The 12,630-nt window shown below is 45.3% G+C and overlaps 1 protein-coding gene across 6 annotated transcripts in view; it reads right to left on the reverse strand.

Annotated features, from left to right (window-relative positions):
- raraa (retinoic acid receptor, alpha a) overlaps positions 1 to 12,630 on the reverse strand; it is a 172,919-nt gene that overhangs the window by 38,172 nt on the left and 122,117 nt on the right. Inside the window, exon 1 of one of the 6 annotated variants that reach the window (XM_061755519.1) lies at positions 10,040 to 10,833. The exons of the other annotated variants lie outside the window; for them this stretch is intronic. Within the exon in view, the coding sequence (XP_061611503.1) occupies positions 10,040 to 10,217 (178 nt within the window). The 5' untranslated portion in view covers positions 10,218 to 10,833. Of the gene's footprint in view, positions 1 to 10,039; positions 10,834 to 12,630 lie in introns of those variants that run through there. 6 annotated transcript variants of the gene reach the window in all.

Below are 12,630 nucleotides of genomic sequence, written 5' to 3' on the forward strand. Positions count from 1 at the left end.
TTCCGTCTCTCGGCCTCGCAACCCGGGCCTCATTACAACCTTGTGGGAAGCGGAGAAACATTTATTGTGACCCAGTTCAGCGACCAATAGGAGGGCACACCTCTCCCAGTTAACTCTGTCCATTAAGCTAAGTGGGGCCCATCATTTATTCAGCGGTTTGCCTTTGCATAATTCAGGGGACAAAGGCGACTGTCATGAATAGGGACACACGCAGGTGAGGACGGCGTACGCACGCTATTTCGTATTGTACATCTGTAAACACTTTACTTCGGTGCTCATGACTATGCTGGTAAATGTGCGTTAAACTGGAAGCAGATGCGTGGGAGAGCAAATTTAAGTGAGGGGAAAGCAAATTTTAAGTGCGACCCCCCCCCAAACCTCCTCACTCACAGGCATGGGTCCTGAGGGAGCCACTGATGTTAATACAGTTATTAAGCCTCTCCACTGAAGCTGACTCCACCTCTTCAACCCTGGGCATCAAGAGCCTCACTCTCTATCTGCCTGCCAGGCGGCAGGCAAGCTCACTTGCTTCCACAATAAGATCAAACAGTCTGAGCAGACCAGGTCAACGGGAGTCTGTGATGGTGCTTCCCACTGAGCGCTGAAGCAGGTTGGGTTGGATGCATCAAGCCCACGGCGCATCCCAGCAGGCTTTACGGCAGGAGCCGGGGGGAGTTCCTCCGGCCTTCCATCCTTTCAAGTCGCCTGACTTAAGATTCCCATGCATGTCTTCCCGGTGTTGGGGGATTAGAGCCATGAAAGGCTTCGGCAAGTGCATGCGCACGGGGGGATTTTTCCGGCATCAAGGCGCTTGTAGTTTTGGAAGTTGATCGGAGGTGAGCAGTGGATTCAGGGGTGGGCAGGTGAATAGGTAAAGGTGTCTTACGGTAAAAGCTCTCTCAAACAAATGTGGCACACCAGGTAGAATCCGTGCTTGGGTTAAAAACGCTGCATTACATCCAATTTATAATTTACATCAGTGAAGCAAGTTTGCCACTGTAGCCAGACGGTGCACATTTGGGCAGCCATGCACACTGCACGCACAGTACTTGATATAAAAGACCTGACTGCTCGCATATTTGACTGCCTTCTTTTACCAGCCTGATAGCCACGTGGCCTCCTTTCAAGAAGGCTAAAGGTAATGAGGGGTTTCCCATGAAAACTGGGCCACACATGAATGTCATAAATACTGCAGAAATGGCAGCATTCATAGGGGCTTTTGGGTCTAATCTTGACATTATAAAAGGGATGGGCAAAATGGAGGCAAATTGTTTGCATTGGTTTAATAGGACGGGGAATTGGGTCATTCTGTACCAGACTCGTCATGCCAACGCTATTGGCAGCCACAGGAAGCAAGCCAAGTTTCTTGCACTAGGAAGAAAAACAAAAATGACTCGTTGACCCGCCAAGCCAATCACTCTCCTGTCTACTTTCCCTGTCTCGCAGCTTTTTGCTAAAAATATATATCCACAGATATTATCATTTGAAAATGCCAGCCCTCCCACAGACCTTCCTCTCCCGCTGCCTGAGATCTCTCTCTCCTCGCTTTCGTGTTTTCTTTTGGCTGAAAGGTGCTGACAGCCCAGGCACAATAATCCAACTCTATTGTAAGACTGCAGGCAGCACCGTGCACATGGTTCCCAGAAATGGGCAAAGATGGAGCAGGACCAATGTTTTCTCCCATCCCAGTAAATATAATATTATGAAAATATCAACTGATCTGTAAGTTGATCAAATTCAGGCAAGTGCCCTAAAGATTGGGACATTTTTCTCCTCGATTGCTGTTAATATTGCAGTGTAATCATGCTTCTTAACAAATGACGCGTACAAACGCAAAAGGAGATGTCTCCATTTTGTGTAGTTAAATGAGGGTTTTATTTTCTGCTTTCCAGGTTAAATCTAATAATTTTTATTAAGGGTATTCAACATCAATGTTAATTAAGCAATTAAAAAGCTCATTTGGGGCAAAAAAAACAATGCAACTTTCATTTAAAACTTTTTTCAAAGTATTTGATGCCATTCATTCAGCTTCCGTTCCGCTTATCCTCACTATTTCATCACAAAAGCAGACAACTCCAGGAACATAAGTCTCTTCAAAAAAGCAGACAAGTCCAAAATGTTCACGTTACCCTGAAATTACACTGAAATGCTATAATGCATTGTGAATAAAATTGAATAACAGGTGAGTATACTCAAATTAGTTTCTTCAACTAAACCTTAACTGAAATGAAGCCTTAATCCTAACCCCTCAGTCACATTGATTGCAGTTATCTTCGTCATGGCTACTATCCTCAACATCCTGTCGACACACTTCATACTGACCGACACTAGCGAAGGCTTCCTCGTAGAATCTTCAGACCTGATCACGATCACCAATCTCACCGATAAGTTCCTGATATCATCTCTCTTGGACCGTTTCAAGCAATTAACCATAGGCAATACAAATGCAAGTTACCATATTATAGGCTTGCACAATCGAAGCTATATTAGCAGTGAGTTAATGAGAAATTACAGGCGCAGACAAGTTTGAGGATCTAAGCGACTAGTTCGATGACGTAATTACGCACGGGCTCGTGTTTCACAATGCAACATTGAACGACGCCCTGAGAGGCGGTCTGCTTCTTGGCGTGGTTCCGTTTTTGTCGAAATGCCGCTTGTCGGCTTCTGTGCTCGAACTAGTCGAATTTCTAGCAGCAGGTCCCAGGTGTGCATCAAAGAATACAATTTAGTGCCGATCCAAATTATAAATGAAGTATTTCCCCACATTCAACAACCACGGCACGGTTACAATGCAAATTTTTGGTGACATATTTTTTTCATTTTTACAGTATACAGTACAATTTGAGCCACAGTCGTCATCCGTTTATTGAATGTTGAGAAAACAATAAAACAAACTCAATGGGTGCACCCACGTAAGAGCCGCATTCACACGCCACCCACATATCTCACACACAGACACTGTAATACGTACAGTATTTTCTATACATTTTGTGCTTTTTGATTGTGTTGTAAAGGTGGCCTTTGCTGTAAACTAGAGCCACTCCAATGTAGTTAGTGGTATGGTGTGCATGTATGAAGACAAAGCACAACATTAGGAATTCAACCATCCACAGAGGTTCTATGACAACAACAAAAAAGAAAGGGGCACACAGAAATCAAATAAATAATTCAGACATATACTTGAGATTAAGTGTCGTGTTTCCTATCGACCATTTATCTTTTTGGCTCAACGTGAAAAGCTTCGCCTGCTGGATACAAGCGTTGGCTTATCTCAAAGTGGTTCTATTCATAAAATCCATCCCCCTTCGTCGGTGTCCCGTCTTAACCTACATGTGTTTGGACTAGTCAAGCTCCAGGCCATCTCTCCGTTGACACAATAAAACAACAAGCAGACTGTAACGCCATCGCGTCTGCCTCCTTCGCGGCGACAGACCTTCCAATCCATCACGGAGCGGCTATGCGCGCTTCCTTTCCATCTCATTTTGGGCAGTCCATTTCATCTGGGTCCCAGGTGGGCCTTTAAGAGTCAAATGTCGGGCGGCCGAGCTCCAGACGTACATGTAATGAATATGAAATGATTGAAAGGGGGCTGTGGGAGCAGGGCGACATTTGGTGGGACAGATCTCGTCTGACGCTGAAGTGGGACTAGATTGAGTCAAGCTGGGCCGGTCTGGTCTGGGTCAGGCTAGCGTGACGCAGCCAAAGAGATGAAGATAAACAATATGTATATCTAAAGTTACATTACAGAAAAAGGCTCCATAAATCAACCTTGTCTTCCTCCACGACGGCACTTTGACCAGATATTACGATAGCCATCTTAAATCAGGACAGTAATGAGATTATCTGGCAGAGTGCAGTTATCTTGTCTATCTTAGAAGCAGGAATGCTAGCTAATCAAAACCACAATTGTAGCAGGGGGGGGGGGGGGGGCTTGCTGCTTTGTTGCACAAATAAAGATTAAGGTTTGAGTAATCCCATATGCTCTGTTCTTTCTAACAAAAGACACAAGCCACGAGCGAGCGCCATGGTGTTCGCCTCTTTTGCCTGCTGACTGACTGCGACGGCAGTAACACCGTGCTATTTTCTGCCCAGACAGCAAAAGAACTGCCGGGGCTTTAGTATTTTTAGCACGCTGAGCTCTAGCCTATTTTCTTGGCTTCCCCGCTCTCTAAACAGGGTGGCATTCCATTGTGCCGTTTGTGTAGGTATGCCCGCGAAGAGGGGCCGGCTTGAGGTGCACTCGGTCACGTGACGCCGACCAGTGTGACCAAACATTGGACGTTATCACTAAGAAAGTATCGCATTTTGTCAAATAGTCAGTCGCCTCTACTATATTAGTGTAGTCTCATAAATTTAATTCACCCCAATAACACAGTGGTTTTCAAAATGAGGTGCGAGAACTGCAGCTCGGGGATTCAAAGAATCATTTGCAATGACTTATTCTGAACCATTTGAAAACATGTATACAATTTCAAAAAGCATACAATTATGAGACTAAAGTTGTATTTTTGAAATTCACTTTCTCCTCTTGTTAAACTTTGAGCTTAATATCATAATATAATGACTTTATCTTGGAAAAATACAACTTTCTCATAAGATTATGACTTTTCATTCTGACAAAACACATCTTTGTTCTTATAAGAAATACGACTATTTCTTCTTGAAAAAAATATGACTTTACTGTCATAACATTACAACTTTGTCCTCTAAAAAAATATCTTCTTATCGTAATGGTACGACTTTTTTTTCCTCAAAAATTGGCAACCTTATAATTCCTATAGCATTTAGGAGTGTATTTAGTATGAGTATTTAGTTGTGTTTAGTCAGCAAAAATCTCCACCCTGTATAAAAATGTTGGACAAGCACTGCAACAAGCCTCACCTCCAAGGCGCTCCCCTTCTTATAATGTGAAAGACTTTCTCCCAACCAATAAATCATTTTATGCAGTAATTTTAAAAAAAGAAAAAAGAAAATTTGGAAAAACAGAGAGCAGGTGTGCATTTAAGGATTAATGGCAACACTGACTGCCTAGCTTAAGCCTGCCGTATTGCAAATGTTACCGTGTAGGTTAGGTGGGGAGAGAGGGGGAAGAGATAAAGTGAGCTCGAGAAAGAAGACACTTTGGGAATGAAAATGCCTCGTGGATGAATTCTGCGGTGATGAATGCACCAGGTTCAATAGCCAGATGAATTTATGTGTGTTCCATTATGAGGAGGGGGCTATGAAACATGGAGATGGGAGGTGTAGAGATGGGATGGAGAGAGTCCTCCCTCGGTGTGCCGGGGACCTAGCCATGCACGGCGCGTTGCGAACAAGCCATCTGTAGAGATAAGTAAAGAAGTGATTACAACGGGGCCAGCTCCATTTCTGACAGTTGACGCTTGGCTGCACCCACGCTGCAAATTGATTTAAATGAAGAAGCTATGAATATTTTAGAGGGCACAACCCGCCCCCTCTTGAAGCTCAGCCGCCCGCTCGCTCGCTCCTGTGTGCGAGCGCGACACGGATGGACACAAGGGGAAAAGTCATTATCGAAAGCGAAATAACAGTGTTATTTTCCCAACTTCCGTGATGAGTTAGTGACACAGCCTGGATTCCTTGCTCTGCTGTGGTCCTTAAAAGTGGTCTTTGCAGTGTACACAAAGCCTTGTTTGGAGAGTTAGTATCAAACCAAACAGGTAGAGAAGCACAGTCCCCAACTGATGCCTCCTAAATCAGTCTACAATCAGAATGGGCCCTTTGGTGGCACCACGTGTGTTTGTTTGCACAAAATATAGAAGACAACAGACTCTGTCATTGTTGCAAAACTAATGAAAAGCAGTACATAAATAAAAAAGTAAATAATAGATCACAAACACTCTGTTCCTGCCGCATAACCTTTTTTAATGAAGGATGCGGCTCATTAAAAAAGTGCAACAAGCGTCTTGAAGGTTGGTGACAAGGTGTTGTTTCGGGAGCGAGTGATGGCACGTAGTGAAATGTCGCCCCGCAGCCTTTACAGAGAGAGAACAGTTGAACTCCCTTCAACCTTTGGCTATTACAAACATACCTTGATGACAAAAATGGATTATTGATGTTCACCTGGAGGTGAAAGCAGGTGCGTTTCTGTGGACATAACTTGAGCTCACTCTCTCTTTCTGTCAAGAGTCTTTGGCGTTCCAAGCACTTGGGCCAACTAAATCACTGTCGCCATTGGCTGAAAAGGGGCGAGGGCATGTGGCACAATAAGGGGCCTGTCTGGCGCTTCCCTCCCGTAGAAGAATAGAGGACCTTGTCTCAATGCCATTTCTACATTGTGACACCTCCCATCAACATCTGGGAACTCCCACAGGCCACTCTCTCAAGATGGATGGAAAGAAACTCTTCGAAGGCCGAGAGACTAATAGTGCAGTTTAGAATATTCATTTTGTGAGATTTTACTACTTCATGTCAACAGAAAGTCACAGATTGGAATTTTACCGATGTGGAAAGCTGCTTTGCCAAGAAATCCTTAAGTGGATTAATGGAAAAAAAAAAAAAAAAGCAACCATAGGACTGTACATATTAAATGACCCTTTAGTCTGGATGTTTGGGACTGCAAAATTCCCATCAATGTCAAGAGCCGAGAGTTTATTCACAGTTCTTAATAACCACCAAATAATATGAAACACAGAGGGGGAGTATGTGATTTTCACAGTTTGTTTGCATGGCTGACACTAATCTGTCGGCCAAGTCTAAGCCCAACACCCACGCTTTTCTGTGTCCCCCGTCTGACAACCACAACAAGAGGGACTTTTAAGACAAATATCCGTTTTCTGATTGAAAATGTCTGATTGACCTCTCTTTGCACAAAAACAACCCAATCATTTTTTTGTATTATTAAATGTGTTAATCTTGCCTCTTGCCATGCCAAATCATTTCCAGCCTTAATAGCGCATGAGTCAGATTAAGCCGCCAACCATTTCAGCCCCTCCAGGCCACCTTCATACCCACTAGTCCGCTCGGCACCCCTAACTTCGGGAGACAACCCACACACACTACTACACCCTCTATGAAAAATCCCTGGTGAGAGCTTTGTTTTCATACAGCGCACAGCCTGAGAAGATGAAAAAAAAAAAAAGATGACAAAGCGCAAGAAGCCTATGAGCTGGTGAGCATTTGAGCCTGCCCGCCAAGCAATCCCTCTTTTTCTTCATAACCCCCCGTTTGTGTGTGTGACAGTCATGTGAACAAGGCCATGCACATTCTTTCATGCGCGAGTCCGTAATTGCTGGGAGGTTTTTGACGGGCATTTAATATGCAACACCAGAGCCTTTCATTACACACATTCAGCATTATCGCTCTGCATATCACCAACATACTCGTGACTTATTCTGTTTCGAAGACAAGTTCACAATTGACCATGAATATAAAAATGTGTGCCCACTACAAATGCTGGAAATAAGATATGTCAAGAGGTGGTTTCGATACTAGCCGGTTATTTTTAGTTTTCACGAGCCCAGCAAAAATGACACTGAGTGCACATTGTTTCCATACGAAGCATGTGTATGCTCACTGCTATTTAATCTTAAATATAAATATCTTTTGTCATAGTTGTGAAATGGTCATGATGGCTCGACAGTAATACGATAAATATGATCTGTGGGGGGGAATCCATCTGGCCCCATCTTGTGCTTCTAATTTGATGTAATTTGATTTGATGTAATTTGAGAAACCAGCGTGCCTGAGGAAAAGCAACTAATCAGAGACGTAAGGCGACGGATGATTGACACCTCGTAAATTATGCCTTCTGTCTCTGATTGGTTCTTTTTCTTCAAACGTGCTGGTTTCTTGTCTGTCAAATTAGAGGCACAAGACACGGCTCATGTACTACTGTCAAGTCATAATGACTGTTTTAACAAATCAGGGAAATGGAGGGAAATGTCAAACTCCCCCTTAAACTCAAGATTTCAAGTGATGACGAGTGGGTCTAGATTAGATTCAATTGAAATTTAGTCTATAATCCATATTGGGGTTGTACAATTAACTATGATATTATAAGGGGGCGGCAACTGGTTAGAGCGTCTGCCTCACAGTTCTGAGGACCGGGGTTCAATCCCCGGCCCCGCCTGTGTGGAGTTTGCATGTTCTCCCCGTGCCTGCGTGGGTTTTCTCCGGGCACTCCGGTTTCCTCCCACATCCCAAAAACATCCATTGACAACTCTAAATTGCTCGTAGGTGTGAATGTAAGTGCGAATGGTTGTTTGTTTGTATGTGCCCTGCGATTGGCTGCCAACCAGTTCAGGGCGTACCCCGCCTCCTGCCCGATGATAGCTGGGAAAGGCTCCAGCACGCCCGCAACCCTAGTGAGGAGAAGCGGCTCGGAAAATGGATGGATGGATGGATTATAAGGATTATTGTTATTAACATCCCCCATGTAGAAAGAACCCAATTGGAATATATTGTAGTATTTTCTTATTTTATTTATTTATTTACTAAAGGAGTCCTCAGGTAACATTATTTTCAAATATGCAATGATTACCATACCCACTAAAATCGAAAAGTGTATCGCATAAACTCTTGCACGAAGCTTGCAGGGGCTTCCAAATGAGTCCCAAAAATTAAGACAAAACAAGCTTTTGAATCCCATGCACAAAACATAACATTACCCAGAGACAAGAGGTATTTTAAGCTCGTGCTTTAAAAAGAAAAACAGAGCATGCCAGCTGATGTTTTGGGAAATGTCTCATGCTTTTGAACCTGGCTGCTTAGAATTCCTGCTTAAGATGCAGAGGCGAAGACAGAAACGCGCCGTGTTTTGTTTTCTCTGCCCTATGATCTAATAAGTCCCACAGCCACGTGACGACACCAGTGCGTGTCGCACTGCTTTCTACACAACACCCGCCGCCGCCGCCACCGCTCCCCAGTCGGCCACTGAATATTTAATTACGCGGGACCGGTGAGGCAAAGGGAGGCTATAATGCTCACATCGACCCACCCACCGGCCAACACACAGCGACTCCACGGCGGAGCTGAACAATGTGGAGTGGAGTGTGGGATCAGAGGTCTTTTCCTGGGCCAAACCCCCACATAGCCTCGCTCAAGCTCACATGCTTCGAATCAATGCTGCCACTAAAGCGGTTTAGTGGGCCAATTCAATAATTACAATCAAGTGTGCAGCGTATGCTGTTGTACTTTGGAGGCCAGAGGTGGGATTTTACTCGAGATATCAGGCAAAAGCAAAATAGTGGCAAGCAGAGTGGTCGTGAGGGGTTTTATTGCTCCCACAACACATCAGAAATCCCCTTTTAAAAGAAAAAAAAAATTCCTTTGTCATGTGCTTCTAAAGTCTCGAGGCGAGGAGGAAATTGGCCCCTAAGAGCCTGTGGAGATTCCTGCCTTTTTACACTCCTTCAGCTGTGAAAGACAACAGAGCTATCTCTCGCTTAAGGGCCTGCTTGCACGGCCGAGCTGCCAAAAAAGACTTTGTTGTTGCAATAAAACTCTATTGCATCTGCACATTCGGTGTCATTTCACTTTTTAAAAAAAATGCCATGCAATGTCACTAGGCCCAAATAAAACTACTACACTAAGCACAAACAACAAAAAGCACTCCTCCAAATTTGCACAGATTGCGTTTTAAAGCTTAATACTTTTAGTCAAGGGTGTTTTTGTTTAGTTTTTTTGACCCATGGGTGTTTTTTGGACACGTGAAACCCGAAGGACTGCTCAGAAATTGAGACTTGTGGCCACAGAGATGACCAGGAGGTTGCAGACTGGCAGGTATGGTTTCATCTAATTAAAGGCGGCGTGCCTTGCAGAAGAGCTGTGTTTGTATTAAGTGCATATTTCAGGGGGGGAGCAAAAAGCCTTGTGGCTCGAGGCTGAGGAAAAAACACCCGACGTGGGATGCACACAAGTGGGGCTCAAAAAGTGGGTCAAGTATATACTGTATAATGCATAATATGAAACTCTGGATTAGTGACAAAAGGGTGCATCATTTGTGTAAAAAAACTGAACATTAAAGGGAACCACGTGAAATCTAATCCACACAATTCAGTGGAAGTAAGGGGTTACCTACAGTGATTGGAGCCGTTCCAGTGCTGGTTTCTGACGGACGAGCTGTAAGGATGAGGGGCCCCAGGTACCAGACCTTTCTCCGGGAGCAGACACCCTCTGCTCTGGTTGTAGTAATCCATCATCAAAAAGGGGTTCGGGCTGGGGTTCAGGCCCACTACGTCCACACTTTCGTACATCATACGGGCCAGAACGGGTGGTCGTTATGCCACACACACGAAAAAAAATAATAATAATAATGAAAATAAATAAAGAATTCAAAGTAGTGCGCACACCAGCCGAGGTAGGGACAGAGAGCACCAAACGGAATCACAGAAAAACTCATAGATCCATTTGAACATGTGCCATGGCGTTTTTTTTTTAACGGGATGTGACGTTAGTGGAGGACATTTAATACAATCTGCATGCTGCAGCGGAGCTCTGGAAAGAAAAAGAAAAAAGAAAAAAGAAAAAAAAAAAAGCAGGAATGCGCCGATTTCAATCCCAAAGCGGAAAGCGCACGCAAACCAGGCGACTATGAAAGAGGGAATCCCGTCCGACTGCAGCTTTTTCTCTCTCTCTCTCCCTCTCTCTCTCTTTTAACAGTCCGCGCTCGTCCCCCGGCCCCTCAAGCCTCGTCCACTGCGCGTTAAGCGAGCCCGCAATTCAGCAGTCGAACCGAACCGGCGTCCGTCCTCGGATTCGTCAGCAAAAGCTCGCCGGTGGCGTCCGTGCGCGTAAAACGATCGAGCCCGCACGGATGGAGCGTGTCGCCGCTATCATGTTCTGCAGCAATGTGACAAGGCGCAGCAGCTGGGGGCTGAGGCTCCACCCCCACATTGCCCCCCCCACCCCCCCCACACACACACACCTCCTCCCTCTGCTTTCATCCGTTGCGCCTCCTCCGTTTAACCCATTCCGCACGTCACCGCGCTCCTCCACAGACCATCCCGAGACAGGCACCGAAAGCGGCCTCCTTTCAGTCCTACTTTAAGTTCTAAAAACATGTGTTGTTACCACTTTGCAACATATTTCCCATCCTCGTCCCCTCCTTCCATCTCATTTGACCCTGCCCCCCCCCCCCCCACTCCTCCCTACCATCCTCTCATCACTCCCAACCCTCACATTCCCCCCATCCCCCCCTCTCCCTCATTTGCCTAATGCTATGCAGCTGAACTTTTCCTGAACCCCGGCAAGTAGGCAGCCTCACCTCCTGGTGACCCACTGGATGACTTGGATTCGCCTCTCCGGCTCGCTCTCGTCTCACCATTATTCAAGGTTTCCCACCTTGAACACTCAATGCAACACCATTACACTTTTTTCCCCCTTTTTCTTTCTCCCCTCGAGTGCAAGGCGCCTGACTCCGGGGGCCTGAGCGAGCATTTAGCATCCAGAGTCAAGGTGACCGTTTCCTCACAGTAATTACAGCCCCGGTCAAATCCAGCTGTTTACTGTTCGGCCGCCAGCTTGCGTCTCGTCCCAGATCTCAGCCGTCGCTCCTCGACGTCGCAGCATTCCATACAGTATTGTTGCTACTTGTTATGCAATCGTGAGGCTTTGGCGGTTTCGATACTTGTGCCAAAGCAATCAATGTGCAACACACAAAGACTAATTTCCTTTGGTTTGGAAAAGCACTTGTTTCCATAGGAGATAATGGAACACAGAAATAATCTCATCTGGGGTCAAACAGTCGCCATTATAAAACCTTGGATGTTTTTTACATTGGCTTTGGTTACGGCATCAGAGTCGTGAGTGAAATCCTTGTCTTGTGCCCGAATGCGTCCGTTATGTTCATATATGTTCGCTGACAGGAATCCCGTCAAAATTCTTCTGCTGTTTCGCATTCTGAAGTTGACCGTGACCCGAAGCAGAGGTCCTACCTCGTCGTCAGTCCACAAAAATGTTTCCTTCCTGGTTTACTTAGCATTCCCTGCCATTGCTGAGCCTTGCTTTGTATCCATCACACGGGCTTCTTCTCTATTTTTTATGCCTTCCAGTGGCAGCTTGACAAAAATTACTAAAAACATTTTCACAATCACCGGTCCAGTGTGTTGTTGAAAGACAATATCATTGATTTGTGCGTGTCATGTGATGCACCCAGAGTACAGCTGCTTGCTGGGATTTCCCCTCTCCACTGACTGGGACTGCCCCACAGTGCAGCTCATAGTATACGTCCACATATATTTCTATATGATGTTTTTTCTTCCAAGACCTTATGCAAGGAGACTATATGCCTGTTCTTGAAATGGAGTTTTATCAGTTCGATTGAATCAAGCTGTTACCTATCCTATTACCTCAACAATGCCTCCCCTCTGCCACTCCCCCACCTGAACCACAGCTGGCTCTCACCAACAGCGCTTTGGAGTGGGATTATCTGCATGGAAGGGTTGGTGTGTGCATGCGCGCGTGTGTGTGTGTGTGTGTGTGTGTGTGGTGAGTGGGGCCTACGATCTACTCCGCCCCCACTCACTGTGACACTTTATTTAATGCAGGCCCAGGCTGTGTTTACCCTATGTGATAAGAGCACAGTGTGCATTACTGAGTTGCGCCCTCCCTCACCTGCACTGATAGCACAACCACACATTCCTTGACACTATTAGCAGTTTGGGTAATAGC

Source organism: Phyllopteryx taeniolatus, chromosome 19, assembly GCF_024500385.1.
Source record: "Phyllopteryx taeniolatus isolate TA_2022b chromosome 19, UOR_Ptae_1.2, whole genome shotgun sequence".
NCBI lineage: Eukaryota > Metazoa > Chordata > Actinopteri > Syngnathiformes > Syngnathidae > Phyllopteryx > Phyllopteryx taeniolatus.